The 15861-nt window shown below is 37.9% G+C and overlaps 1 protein-coding gene across 1 annotated transcript in view; it reads right to left on the bottom strand.

The window, feature by feature from the left end:
• LOC118328831 (voltage-dependent calcium channel subunit alpha-2/delta-2-like) overlaps positions 1-15861 on the bottom strand; it is a 35107-nt gene that overhangs the window by 12234 nt on the left and 7012 nt on the right. Inside the window, exons 2-10 of the mRNA XM_035662745.1 lie at positions 12880-12961; positions 7004-7120; positions 6596-6655; positions 3016-3060; positions 2696-2831; positions 2436-2567; positions 2267-2324; positions 2121-2171; positions 128-227 (exon numbers count right to left, since the gene is read on the bottom strand). Of these exons, the coding sequence (XP_035518638.1) occupies positions 128-227; positions 2121-2171; positions 2267-2324; positions 2436-2567; positions 2696-2831; positions 3016-3060; positions 6596-6655; positions 7004-7120; positions 12880-12961 (781 nt within the window). The remainder of the gene's footprint in view (positions 1-127; positions 228-2120; positions 2172-2266; positions 2325-2435; positions 2568-2695; positions 2832-3015; positions 3061-6595; positions 6656-7003; positions 7121-12879; positions 12962-15861) is intronic.

The following is a 15861-nucleotide window of genomic DNA, read 5'->3' as shown; positions in this document are numbered from 1 at the left end:
ACACAGCAGGAGGCACAGTTTGGGCTTAAATGTGTAGTGACTGAAATTAAGTAAAACAAGTACAACAAAGCCAAGATAGACAGATGTGAAATAATGGAGAACCAGTCAGTAAGTGCTAGATGCTAACCCTGGCTACGTTGACGTAGTCATCATCAGACAAAGTGTCCAGCATTTCCATCACTGACGCTTTGATCAGTTTCAGGGTGAGTCCACTGACACTGCCGCTCCTGAGGAAACACACAAGTATCATCTCAGTCACAAGTTTAAAGACATACACAGAGATATAGACACACACAATCACAAAGGTTTTTATATAGAGGTTTGCAAAAGGATTCAGCAGCACATGTTTCAGCTAAGCATTTACTAGGTGTACAGTACATGACTCCATCTGCAGTGGATATGAATAAAGTACTGCTAAATAAGACCTAATGTCTGTGCTGTTTAAGACTCCTTTGGTCAAATAACTTGTAGAGCTTAAGGAATTATGAGTTTTTGTTGGTAAACTTTTAATCCCCTCTGATATGGTTGCCTAAACTGATTTTTAAAAATCCATTAGGTCTATTTCAGTATAATTAACTGCTTACATTACAATACACGCTCTCTCTCCCTCTGACTTTCCAGACGTAAGTCTTTAGTAATGCTAAAAACTTTAAACATGCTTCCTCCAAATGTTCAATCATAGATGTAATTTCCCCTGCCGCAGTGGTTAATCAGCAGTGATAAATCCTTTTTAGCGACTATTTGTTCGCATTTCCATTTCCTCCTCCCGAAGAGGAATGCACTAATGTACACTTTACATTAACCCAAACACAATTTTCCGCAGTGCTGCTGAAACTGCAAGACCAAAAAAACCTTAATGTAACTCCAGTGAATATGGACAAACGCTATTTAGTCCCTAAATACTTTCTGAATAAATAAAGAGCCTATGAATTCATTACTCGTTGTTTCCTGTTTGAACTTGAATACACGGCTGCCTCTCTGACAACTTCGATGCGCATGTATGTAAACAAATGTTTCATGTTGATGAAAGGTCATTCATGAGGGCTACTCTCCTGTTTTCCTCATTCAACTCAATAATAGGATTAACCTCGCAGAGAGTGCCAATGAACGGTCCATTATCACCTCAGTGAATTGCAACCATGGGGACAGTGCAGTGTCATAGCAGGCTGCGGTACTTGACCGTGACTGAGGCTGAATACACTCAGCAAAACACGCTATACTATCTGTTGCCATAGAAACAGGAAACAAAATTTGGTCGGACCACGTTGAAGCTTTAAGCAACAGTTTGGGATAAATGGTTTCTGGTGAAGAGTTAGATGCACAACATAGCATAACATAGCACAAAGTCTGTTCCTAGACTTTGTGCTAAGCTAGGCTAACCAACTGCCTCTCATGGCTGTTGCCTTATATTTAACAGACAGACAGAAGAATGGTATCAATCTCCTCAACTGTCTCTCTGCTGGGAAGCAAATAAGCGTATAAGTGTATATCCCAAAATGTCAAATTATTCCTTTAAATAGTAAAGGGTCTTCATGTCTCATTAAATTGTATCTACTGTACGTTCTGCTGTTTCTCCAGTTATAGACCTCAAAACAACATCTTGTACGTGGCATTCAGACTTTGCTCTTGTGTCTGAATAATTTCTAACTTAACCTTTATGCCGTTACACATGATAAGCAATAAGAGCTGCGCTCTCAGCTGGTTTCGGTGCAGTCAGTGCCAGGTGCGCTGTTTTTCTACTACAAAACAACTTCAGTCTAGCTTCTTTCATCTAGTTTTGCTGGCCTATGGGACCAGACGGCCGAAGAAGCTGCTCACTTATGTGAAATAACACCATTGACAGTCTCTTCAGTTCACTCGTGAGAGAGAAATAGAAGTGCAAGAAAGGCTGTGGAAAACTTCCAGATGGATTTCAGCACCACTTAATTATTTAAAACTGCAAGAGAAATCAAAAAGGTTTGGGTTTTTTTTTTTTTTCAATTCACAAGTGCACAGCGAGAAGTAGAAGCAGCACGCATTTCTGTTTTAACAGTATACTTATGCTACATTCACATGTAAGCCAATAACTAAACCCAAGAAAGTTACAAATCAAACTATTTGAAACATCATTAAATACTTACACATCAACAAGAATGACCATATCTTTGGGGGATGAGGCTCCCTGGATGTACCTGTGACAAAGAAAAAGAGAGGATGCAAAACACTGTAAAGCTACTGCACCTGTGATAGGCCAACATGAAAAGATGCTTTAAGCAGAATACTGTACCAGGGCCTCCTCCTGACGTCATACAAGTCGATTTTATCAGGGGCTTTCCAAGGTGTGGCTGAAAAAAAAGAAAGATGTTTCACTCATACTATTCAATCTATATTATATATAGATTGAATAATATTCAACATGAGGTTAGGAAGCACAGGAATGGCTGTTAAAATCCTACCTGGGTAGTAGCGAGTGACTCCTGTCGCACTCCCAAACGCTTGCCACAGCAATGACGGATCCTCCTGACTGTTCTCCATGAACACTTTCTCCAGCGCCTGCGTCCAGTTCAACTCATTTAGAATGACTGGAGCTGATGGGGGAAAGAGTAAAACTTTTTAGATATGCTCCTTAAATGTGTAAAATAAATCTGATCATTAGAAACATGACATATTTCCACAGTTCTGTGTAAAAAAACAATAAAATAAGAAGGTCACTTGCCTCCTTTATAAATATCTGTGGGAATCTGAACGGCTGTGTACGAATAGTTGACATTATTCTTAAAGTTTGGATCATACACAAACTCCAGCTTGATGTGCGAAGGATTTTCCACCTCTCCTTCTCCATCCATGGAATACTATGAGAACATGAGAAAGCATCTTTTCATCAGCACTATTACAACAACTACTGTTACCCCTTTTTATCTATATCTATTTATTTTAATCATTCACTTACAACACGCCAAGTAATCGTCCTACTGTTGAATGGCCTCAGTGAACAAAAACAAAACAGACAAATCAGTTTGTTGGTCCCTTACTCACATAATCCAGCTCTGCCTTTGAGTCATAATAAGCCATGTCCAGCTCCTAGAAGAAAACAGATGCAGATATGACACATGGAGAGTACCTAATTAGGGTTAATTTAAATTAATTATAATTAATGTATTAAACTGTAATAAACTGTATCGATCTCCAAGACAAAACTTTTTTGAACTTTTTCATTCATTTGCCTCCCAAATTCTCTTATTAGTTTCAAATATGTTCACTGACAGCGAGATAGACCACTGCAGTTCATATGTAAATGTCACATAAATGGGGGGACAGATATTGTTAATCTATCCATTTTGCAATTCATTAATCTATTGTTGCATCTCTAAAATAGCAACCACGGTGACAAATGCCCATTAAAGTGAAAGAAACATAGGGAAAAGCAACAAATCCTTCCATTTGTGAAGCTGTAAGCACCAAATGTTTGCTATTGTTTTCTGCTCGGTACTGTCACATAATGAATCAGTAGACAGGCTGTCAGGCTTGGGTAGAGCATCGCCATCTGTTACTCTTAGTTTTAGAAGAGACCTAACATACTTCAGAATAAGCATGACATCTACTCGGTGACTGCTTTGTGACTATTTTTGGCCTGTTTTGATTACCAAATCTTGTCTCGAAAGAGGGCTTTCACCTATATTACAATTTAGCTAAATATGACAAGTCTCTCTCTGTCCGCTGTTTGTCCTCTTGCTGTTAGTAATACAGAGCTCCCGCCCTCACAGGAGTACAGCTCTGAATCTAGCCATTGTCAGCCAGTGACATTGCTCAATCAATGAAACATAACTGACAGCTCAGAGAACTGGTCTTGATGAGCTAATTAAAGTGCATTAAAGATAATTATTGCATCATTAAATCCAAAATGTGCCCAAACACTACTACAGGATTACTCTAGTATGTATGCGCCATATACCGTCCAGGTGCTACACTGTGCCCTCGTAATTGAGTAATGTCTTATTTGTTCTGTCAACAGAAATGTATTAAGTAACGTTAAATCGTCAAAACTGTTTGCCATTCGTGCACTGATTCAGAATTGTATAAGATAAAAATTCCTATCACCCACCCCTGAAAACATACCTATGAATATTATATTCCATTTCTGCAAATAGCTCCTCCTAAATGTTACACACTGGACCTTTAAAGCAATAGTTTGACTTGAGTGACATGAATGGCGGGAGGAGAGAGGGAAAGACATGCAGCAGAGGGTCCATGGGCCGGATTCCAACCCGGGCCATTAGTTAGTTAACAAAATCAATACCAAACAAAGCATGAAAACAACAATGGTTTTATTTTGGGTTACAAAACTATTTCTTGCCTGATGCAGTGAATTTCTGGAGATATAACATGCTAATCTGGGAGCTTTAGAGGTAAAAAGAAATTGTTGCCTTTGGACAGAGACAGGCTAGCTGTTTCCAGTCTTATATAGACTAATCTAAATTCAGTTTATTGAGATTGAGGTTGACAGCTATCAGGTCCATTTGTTTTGCAGAGAACAGGAGAGAAGAAGCAATAGGAATTCAGACACTTAAAGTCATTTTGGAATCTCTGCAACTCCTCAGAAATTTCCAGATTTCCATCATACTGATACTGGAATACAGTGGCTCCTTAAAGGGTAGGAAATCAGTCTAAAAGCTTATGGCATGCTTTAGAAAACATTTGACGCTGTTGGAAAGTCGAGACCATTTTCTATGAATGGGCTAAAACATGCAGAAATCTCTGGTCTCTTTTAAAATGACAGAGGGACTCAGTGCCTCAGAGAATGATGTGAGAGGCCAAGTGAGAGGATGAGGTTAACCCCATCTCATTTTGTTGGGCAAATGAAGTAGACCAAGTGGAAAAGTGGAATGCCAATGTGTGTCGGACTCAACAGAACCGCACGGCTGAGTGCACTCAGTCATCTGTTGAGCCAGCTGAGCGCTGAGGGATCTGCTCAGCTGACTGGTGTAAATGTTCTTTCTTTCTCAGGTCGTCCCATTTAGAGTCACAGCGCTCAGAGACATATCCATCTGGTCAGAATTTACATTAGTGGTTAAATTTGACTGCGTAACACTTCCACTATGTGAGGAAATACTTCATCTTTATTCTTTTACCGTCATTTGATGTTCAAAATATTCTTAATGAATTATTGAGCCTGCAAAAAACAATATTGTTGTAAACCTGTTGTATATCTACACTAGATGTATCAATGACGATAGTATATATCGAAAAACATTATTGTGAATAAGTTCAGACATAGTTTACTTTTCTCCAAGACTTGTGAATTTAAAACAACAGTGTAAACAAAACTAAAACTTCAAACAAACTTCTTCTCTTTCCACTATCATATATTTTCACTGACACACATTATGGTGGATCACCGTAAGTTCAGATCCACTAAAAGACATGAAAGACACAACTTTACAAAATTCAAAAAAACTATGTTGTGCAAAAACTTAAGAGCTCTATTTTAGGTGCAAAATGCAGTGTCACTCTGGGGAATTGATATTTAAGGGCTCTATTTTCCTGAAATAGGTTGCAGATGCAAACACAAGCAAAATCTATAGTTGCAAACATAAATGGACATGACCAGTACATTTTTAGCAATTTTGATGACGACACACACAGGTGCAGGTGCAGCTGGGCACAACATGGAAGAGAGGCTGAAAACATTATTAGTGGGAGGAATACAGAATCAGCAGGTGGAGTCGTGGCGAGCTTCAGTAATGACCAATCACATAAACTCCTCTCATCACACACAGCAACAGATGGAACAGAGGGACAGAGTGTGAACCATAGTTGTGCAAACAATGAATACAGCCTAATTAATAAAACATTTCAACTCTGCTCCTCCTCTGCATAAGAAGCCTCATTCATGTATTTTAAACTTAAATCTATTTTCAAAATATCTGTCCTCATTTATACAACGGGAAAAAAATTCTAGTTAGTGTGCATAAGGTTAGTTATCGCTGGTGTCTCATCAAACAATTTAAATAATTAATGAAGGTGCCCACACTGTGCCAGCTGTGCGTAGAGGAGTGAGCAGGACTTCAGAGAAGTGTGAATGTGATATTCTGACAAGGAATTGGTTCTAAGCAGAAGGAAAAATAATCCACTGAAAGCTGGAGGCTGTTTCTGCCTCTGCAATCTGCATTCTCAGTGCATTTTTATTTATTTGTATCCTTTATATATAACCTCTTGCCGTTGTGTGCCCCAACAGTATTCTGCTCCCTGAGCTTTGCCCGGCAGCAGCTCCGAGCTTATATTTAATCACAGGTCAAGTCGGGTCTTATAATAACGGGTCGAGTTCAGCCCGTAATGGAGTGGGAGATAACTACAGGTAACAGATCAGTTCATGTTGAGCAGCGCCGGTGCGTAGAGGGTACAGGACTGCAGACAAAAATAGTGACCTAATGTGTGAACTTGTTCAGACATGTGAGGAAGATGTGTTCACTATCATATTTTATTTGTTCACAGCATATAGGATGGATCAGATTGAGGTGTCACCGATTACGTGTATATGCTTTCATTAGCATTATCCACAACTGTAAATATTTACATACCAGATTGTAAGTGACAAAACAGAAAACTGGAGCTTTACCTTGATCCCATCCTGCCATAGATGCTCTCGCTGGAGCCGCTCTGCTTCACTGGCCAACCTCTAAATGTTGAAAACAGAGAAACACTCACATTAGAGGAGTTAGTATTTCTCCAATCACGAGTGGAACAACACTGAAACATCAGGAATTCTGTTAATCAAATACTTTTTTGTTATTCAATAAATGTATGAATTTAGTACTACATTATCATTATATGGAATTATATTAAATCTAAACTTAATTAGCAAAAAGCTTCTTTAATCTATTACTCAAAACTGCAGAACGTAGTTCTGAGCGAGATCACTTCATTTGCAGGGAAAAAAATGATGGTTAAAAACAAAAGAAGAAATAAGTAGCAGGTAAAACAGCACAGTCAGTGGGATCAACATTAGTCAGAAACATGTACTCACATCAAGTGCTTTGCGCTTCTTAGCCAGGAGTTTCTCTATGTCTGAGGCCACCTTCTCCACAATCTTCCGAGGCTGATTCTTCACCAGACTAAACCGTCGTCTCTCTTCATTGTATATCTGTAAATTTTTAATGGATAAAGTAAAAAAATTAAGAGCAATAACAGCTGCACAGTCATTATATTAATACTGTTTCTGCTGACTTAATGTCAACCTTCGACATATCGTCTAAGCTGACTTAACATGAGCCTGTGTTACCATTAGTGCAATTGATTGATATCAGCAGAATCTGTGTGGTTTATTTTGAAAAATAACCATTTCTAACTGTGTTTTGACTAGACTAAAGAATTAAACATTTAAAGAAACAGATGCTGGGAAGTTTGACATGAACATCACAAGCAGACAGAACCTTATAATTTAAAGCTCATGAATTTGCAAAATCCTTTTTCTATGTAAATTCTGAGGACACAGGGGAAAAAGTCAATTGTTGTGTTTGTGTGTTCAAACAGAATCTAAATATGGATCCTTTCATGCAATCTTCTCATCTTCTCACACACAATGTTTGCTGTCTTTGAAAGATGTTTCCACTGAAGAATCACATAACTGGAATTTCATACCAAAATGACAAAAACACTACACCTAATATTTCGGTTATAATCGCTTTCAAAGCTAAAACAGAATAAAAACGCTCCGCATAAACACCTCAGATTGAACAGTGATTAAATTAATAAAATAAATAAATAAATAAATAAAATAAATAACAAACAAAACAAAAACTGAACCATGTAAACAGTGAACCTGATTATTTTATTGCAGATTACTTTCTGCACGTGCCCTTCGGCTTCAAACTAATGCGTGGGAAGGTACATTGAACTAAAGCTGAACCTTTGCAGAGAGTTTGTTTGTTTGTTTGTTTATGATACAAAATCTTGATAAACTGAACATTACTGGACGCCTAGACAGTAGGAAAACAAGAAATAACAAACTATTCAAACAAGGAATAAAGCTGGAATACAATGAAGTGTTAAACAAATTAAAAGCCACTATAAAACATCCATCACATGGCTCTATCCCAAATCAACAAAAGTGGATCCGACCCCACCAATTTAGGTATTGACAAATTCATCACTTTGCTTAGGTCACTGTTCTGATTAAATCCTGAAATCTTCAACTAGAATTAAAAAAAGTGTCTATTAACCTAAATAAGGTCACAGGTCACAGCCTCTTAATTTGGCCAGACTGACAGTCTCATTAGGATAGCGTAGGTTTTTTAGAGGTTGTTTTGAACCACTACCCAATTGGATCTTCACACATATGTACAGTAGCTGTGTAAGTTAGGGCCATATTTGGGACACTACTAGATCTCGCGGGTCTATGTTTGTATTATTATTAATATTATTATAATATTATTAATATTCCCTGGCAGGAGATAGCCTTCAGAATTGGGTTAGCAACTGCAACGTGTTACACATGTATTGCTGATCTTGTTCTCCTCGGCTGAGCCTCAATAAATTCTGCTGTGGAAGTCATCAAGGCCTCCTGAACTCTTCATCGAGTACGAGTGGTTCTTCACAGTTTTTCCATCACTGCACCTTTCTAGTCTTCTGACCACTCGAAGTACTTCACACTCCATGCCACATACAGCCATTCATACACTGATGGCAATGGCTTCCACAAACAGAAACTAACTCATTCACACACCGATGCACAGCATTGGAAGAAAATTGGAGACTAGTATCTTCCAAAGGACACTTCAAAATGCAGTTGGGAGCGAAACAACCAATCTTCTAATTGGTGGACAATCCACTCTACCTCCTGAGCCACAGCTGCCCCTAAACCCATGTGTCTATCAATAAACCCTCACTAATAATGTCTTCCGGTGGAGTTGAAGGTTGAAGTCTATTTTAAGCCAGAGATGACAAATATTTCAGAAATAAGTGGGAATTTATAGCCTATTTAAGCCAGAAGACTAGATTTATTTTAATGTACACAGCTGAGTCACAGACTACTGTGTGAGGCTGTCTGTGAAAAGGTGAAATAACTGTTTTCCCTTTTCATTATATTCTGACCCCGGTCTAAAGCTCACTGCAAACTGAACAAACCAGATTCACCCAGATTCACCCAGATTCTGCTCCTAATGCCCGTCTCCAGAGGTATTGAAGTTAAATTAGACCACACATGAAACACGTCAGTTACATTCAGAGAATCTGAAATGTGGCCTTTCAACATCCTTACAAAGTATTCCTTAAGATTTCATACACCAGAGACCTTTGTGGGTCATTAGGAGTCATCTGGGAAAGATACTAGAGTGAGGACACATTTGAACTGCATCTGAGTGACTATTTAGTTTCAAACTAATTTCTACTTTAAAACTTAACTTGTAAAAACAAATAACAAGCTGCATAACATTTTTTTTTAGTTGTGCTCAGAATCGAATAAATACTGGAAGACAAAGATTTCACTGAGTAGATTCACTGACATGTAGAAACAGACACTGTTTTTAATAAATGGTTCACTTTTACTTTTCTTATCACCATTTAATAATTAATTTCACTACATCATTACACCATTTTAATTATATTACTGTATATTAAGTTTGTTTAATCTCTGCTCTATGTGATTTTTTAAGATTAACCATTTAAGATTAATAAGATTTTCATTTAATCGATACCCTTTACAGTCAAAACCTGGTTATTCTTATTGGTTTCTAGTGAAAGTGATGGGATTCAAAGCCCAAAGCCCAAAGCCCAAAGTCTATTTGCTAATGGCTACAGATAAGGCTGGTATATTTTGGCATGAAATACTGCCACATGTCTATTCACAAACAGGAGTACAAGGAGAAACTTTCATGGGCTTAGCTGACAGGGGCCCACATTCAAGACCTCTCCAAAAAGAATATATCAATTTTTTTATATTCTTCTTTTTTTTGCCTACAGTATCTAACTACACAAACGTTGTCTTCTGCTGTACATTATTACACACAGAAACCATGATGACTGGGAGTTCAAGAGGTTCATCATTATCAGATATTCTGGGGATAAGACAGTGACAGTGTCTTTCTACGAGCTGCTGCCTGGTGGGTTTTAGGCCACCGCACTCTCTACCTCCCGAGGAAAGATGTCAGACAGGAAGATGAAAACAAGACAGCCAGTGACCTGGATGAATACATTTGGGAAACCTGCATACATACTGTATGACAGCCCTCTCCCTATAAATGGACTTCATGAAATGAACTTCAAGACATCCCTCAAGTTTTATACTGACCAGATGCTTCATTGGCCCACGCCGTACAGATGGGAATATGCAGTAATGAACAGGGTGTTTCTGTGTGCTGTCGGAGACGAACTAGGTCCTGTGTAAAATGTATTCAGAATCAAGATGTGATTCAGATGTACCACTGTTGCTGGTTCAGTGTGCAAGACTTAGGGGCCTCTAGCAGTGAAGTTTTACATTAACATCTACATGTTAGATTGCAATTCAATTAAACAATACAAAACATTATGGTTACCAAAGGTTTAAACTTACTGACTGTCTCTACCATGTGGTTGATATTTTTGGTTTTGACTAAAATGTCATGAAATTTGGTACAGATATGCATGTCCCCCTAAACTCCAATCACTTTGGAGATTTCCTGACTTTTGATCTAGAGCCACCATCAGGTCACAATTTCTATTTGTCATGATACTGCAAAAACAAATTAAATTCCCTCTCAGCCTCAGCTGTACTTTGTCTTAGTGCTTACCAACTATTAGTATGCTAACACACTGAACTAACATGGACATGGTAAACATTAAGCTAAAGCGGCTTAACATCAGTATTTTAGCACTGTCATTGTGTTCACTTTAGCATGCTAATGTAAGCATTGAGCTTAAAGCACCACTATGGCCGGGTACAGCCTTACAGAGATGCTAGCATGTCAAATTCAGGGGCACTTTAAGGGCCTTTTAATAGCCATAAGATTACAGATTTTTCTCATCCACTACATAATTACATGTTAGCTTTCTTCAGAACAAGAAAATGCTTTGGGATTTCATCAAAAGAACAGCCCAACCAAAGTACAGGATTTTATTCCTAAAAAAAACAAAAACAAGGCTGTATCAAAATGAAATGCAAATGAAAATTTTTTTCTTTTTATTGGCTGAGGAATTGAAAATAATGTTTCATTTAAATTACGTGTTTCCTTGACAAGAGAAGATTGCAATGAGCTTTACGAGCAGAGTATAACAATTTCTTTAACAGATCCAGAGTGTTTCAGGAGCATGGAGGGATTAATGAGGATTGAATGAAGGAGTGAGTCTCACATCAAGGCATTACTGAAGGCTGCAGGCTGACCATCTGCTCTGCTGTGACACAAACAGTGAGGACACGTGCCAATGCTCTCTGCTGAGGGAACGCCCCCGCACATCTTCACAGAGCAGGGCTCTCTTGCCCCCTACAGATGATCTTTGGTCCTGTTTTTGGCATTGACCTTTTCAGAGACAACCCATTATTCCTAGACACCTGTTACAGCGAGGATGTTTAATAGCCTTGATAACTTATTGGACTCAACAGGTAAATGGTGAAACCAGATCGCTATGAGTAATTAGGACATTTGCATGCAGTGTGACAGACAGTCAGTGCATTAGATACGTTTTAAATGTTGTCTGTGTGGTTCAGTTCTGATATAGCTTATTGGTTATCGCCATAGACCTCCATTGTTGTCCATAATCTATTAAAAACACATCATTGTGGTGGTGGTGGCGCTTACAGAACGACAGGCAGCAACATTGACAGAGCAGAGGGAGAGCTGGGAAATTTTTGCATCTTAAATAGACCGCCAGATTGGAAGGGTGTGCTTGGTTTGTGATTATGGAGTGAGGCATGTCATGTGTGTATAACAGTGCAGCTCGAGTTGACTGCCTGATTCTAGCTTGCAGGCATCGCTCTATTTTTGTTCTTTTGTTCTGTTGTTCAGGAGATTTGTTGACATTAAGAAAAATATAGAATATCCCCAACTGTATCCTTTAAAAATGTCAACACAGACATCTTCTAACAAAGTCCTTGTTGCTCTGGATAATCCACAGACCTCATTGGCAACAGTTTTCACTGGAGCCACTTTTTACAAAATACATTAAAAAACAATTCTAAATCCATACAATTTATCCTTTATGAGGAAATCAGGTTTCTCATTTACAGGATATGACAGTTTAGAAATCAAGTTACTGCAGAGAGCCTGGAATCAGATTACCTTAATGCACGTAATGTAAAATGCATTAAAATGCATCTCATTGAGAACTTGATGAAACTGCACAAATACAAAAGTAATGAAACCGTTCTTGAAAGTGAATTGCTCCACTGGCAAAAATAACACAGTCATTACATGATGAGCTTATGAAAGCTTTGAATTAGTATTCATGATTGTAGGTGTTATTAAACTCATGACTTCATGAAACATAATACTAGATATTCTAAATCTAACCACTGTGGGCGTCTGTTCAAGCATTTCTTTTGCTTGGTAGCAATCATACAATGTGTGCAAGATTGATAATTATTGCAAACAATACACAAAGTGCCAGCAAAAGTTGGCTACGTTCGGCATTCGGGAAACAGATGAACATAAAAGCTATTACAGAGTTTTATGTCTGTCCAAAGAAAAACAAAAACATTGTGTAACTGACTGTACTGCATTGTAAGAAGTCCCAGAAAATCACGACCAAAAAAAAACAAACCAAAGAGGTTTCTGAAAGGCAGATTATAATTGTTTTCTTATTTTATGCACCTACTTTGCTTAATGGATTCATACCTTTTTTTACACACTGACCTCTCTGCTCAGTGCATTTCTTATGCAGCGCTTTGATAGATACGACCTGTATACTATAAAAAGAGAGCTACACACTCACCCCTTTCAACTGCTGAGCTCCAGTGATGTGCTGAAAGACTCTGTCAATCTCCTGCTCGATACGCCTGGCCCAGTGCATTATCCTGTGGATAGACATCACAGGCTGTCACACAACACAAACAAATGAAAAAGATATGTGTGTGTGCGTGCGTGTGTGTTTGTATTTCAAAGACGTAAGCAGCAATGTTGCGACAATAACAATAGCTATTGCCTGCATATGGATTACAACACAAATTGTGAAAACATTCATTTAAGAAAACACAATAACATTTTCAAAAAGACATTACTCTGAAAATTAGAGGATTACTTCTTTTGGCTCTTATCAAAACACAAATATTGTTTCAAGATGTACTGAATGTATAAGAAATGTGCTGCCACACTGTAAACAATATTAAAATCTGTTTTTTCTCCTGAGAATTTCACACCACTGGAAAACAACTCAGATGTGTGCAACTCTATGATTTCCTATCATCAACATCTGTTCAAGAGAAATATTTCCTCTAACTTGTTACCACTGATTACACTTATTCAGCATGTTCATTCTACGCAACTTTCACTGAATGACATATGGAATAGAAAAGAAGACAGTTTCATCCTTCGCTGCTGAGGTTGAGAGTAAGCCATGAAATATGAGTAACGTCACCTAATCAGCTGTGTTGACTCATCATCCTAATTCCGTGAAAGAATATTTCCAAAGAAAATAAAAACATACAATTTGTTACATATAAGTATGTAAATAGCTTTAAAAACCTGCTGTAACAACCAGGATGCCCTGATGCAATTGGAATTTCTTGCGGTGCCCCAAAAATAGAGTAACTAATGAGCCAGGGTAAACAAAACCTCCGCTGTTGTGGGTGTTAAGAGTAACAAATAACAGGAAATTCAGTGAAGGAGAGGTATACATGTGGGTCTAGATGTGAGTAATTTACCAAATCCAAGGGCACTACAAATTAATGCTGAAAATGTTTAGCATTAAAACAGTTTTAAATCGATACTTCTCTCTCATTGTCAAGGTTGTGTTCTGTTTTTGTTGAACCACAGAACGATTCAGTCCATCTGATCCAATAATGTGTGTGTTATCAATTCTGAACCAGAAGATGTGGTTTAAATCAGCTCACAACTTGCTTTTTCGTTTTTCAAGTATATTTTACAACATTAGCATCATGTAGTGGTAGCAATAGTAGTTGAATGTAAATCTAATATTCACTCTTATAGCTCGGTTTTTGGTCTCTATCAACTCTTGAGGGAAATATCTGACTCTTTAGCTGCTAGATTCCCTGTCTGTATGGCGTTTGATGCTGGGCAGGTAGTGTACAGTGGGTTTTTAGGGCATGCTGCAGTCGAAAAACAACATGAGAGCAGTGAGAGTGAACAGTAAGGTTGTGGGCTGGCGAGCTAAAACTCACTATAAATCTCAGTAAAGCCAAAGCTGCTGATTCAGGTGATAATTCTCTGTAGGTTCATCGCCACAAGCGACCCATTTCACATTCATCATTTAATGCATTGCTATTATAAAAATAACATAGCCATGTATTATTTTTTAACCTTAAAGCCTAGAACCACACATATCACAGAAATACTGCTGTACTGAGCTTTAAATGAGCGATGTGTGTGAACAGACACAAACTCAAGGTCATTGTATTTTTTGTTCATGTCAGAGAAATACTCGCATAATATTTAGACTGTCCTAGATAATGAAAATAACACACATGATTAAATTCTGTTTTCATTCAAGCAAAAAAAAAAAAAACCTATCTACAGTGGACTGCATACAAGATACTAATCCTATAATAACAGGAAATCACTGTAATTTCCAATAAATAAAATGTCGCAACAATATTACTGTGTATTCAAAAAATAAAAGCAGACAACACAATGAACAGAGTTTTATTTGTTAGTCTCCACATTCAGGAAGTGAAACAGTTTAGTGGAGATGCATCAAAATCAGAGACATCGACAACTACAACTACTGCACCCGATGATGGAGGACTACCAGCACCAATACAGTTTTTTTTAATAAACTAATGTTAAAAATAGAATGTTTTTTGGGTACCTATTTAATGATCCATCTAACAGTATCAGCACTCCTACCAATAGCTCATGTTAAATGTCAACTCCAACACAGAAATCACACCCACCAGCGACTGCACACCAGAACCACCAACCAACAGCTCTGCATAAGCACATGTGGTTCCAGCAGCTAATTTCCTCCCCGCCCACACAGACATCATGGGTGTTCAAGTAGCTTTAACAAGGAACCAAGAAAGCACAAATGATAAAAGGGCAAGACGAAGAAAAGTAATTGCTTTGGAATACTTTTATATTCAGACCTGCAGAGTCCAGAAAATAAAACTCGCCTTTTTTTTTATGCATACAGACTTTCCTTCAGAAACACAAGCTTCTTCTCCTTCCTCCATGATCAGTTTCATTATTTTTAGAACATAAAACAAGGAAACATCAAGCGCAAAGACGACATATAACAAACTAAATCTGTCAGGGGAAAAAATGTGAGGAAAACAGAAATTTGCAGTGGAGGACTGCAGATATTATTCTACCCAGACAATTTAATTCACTGTCAGAAAACCATTGAGAGACATGCTGCTACTGATTAACAAGCTTTCAGGATTTACTTGACTTTGCCAGAGACCAGTGCCTCAGGTGATGGCTCTCTCTCTAAATGATCACTGGTTAAACACAAGCTGAGATGGCAATGTGACAAACAATAGACAGGGGGGTTGTATTGAGGCTCTTTAGAATATGGTCCGTCTCATAGAAGCAACAGGAAAATTACATTGTGTAAATGTAAAATGTGTTTCTCTGCACTTAATTATATTTGCAGGTAAAAGATTATAGTTGTTTCATGTTGCCTGTAAGGAATCGGATGATATTAGAAGATATATGGCATTTTCAAATTATTTCACTCCTTTCTTTCATGTTCTTAAAAGGGTCTTAAAAGTCAAGTGTGAAGGATTTAGTGGCATCT

The sequence above is a fragment of the Morone saxatilis genome, unplaced genomic scaffold (genome assembly GCF_004916995.1).
Source record: "Morone saxatilis isolate NCDOM2014 unplaced genomic scaffold, NCSU_SB_2.0 Contig18, whole genome shotgun sequence".
NCBI classification, from domain to species: Eukaryota; Metazoa; Chordata; class Actinopteri; family Moronidae; genus Morone; species Morone saxatilis.
Note: the sequence above shows the minus strand (reverse complement) of the source record. Positions and strands in the feature narration are given on the sequence as shown.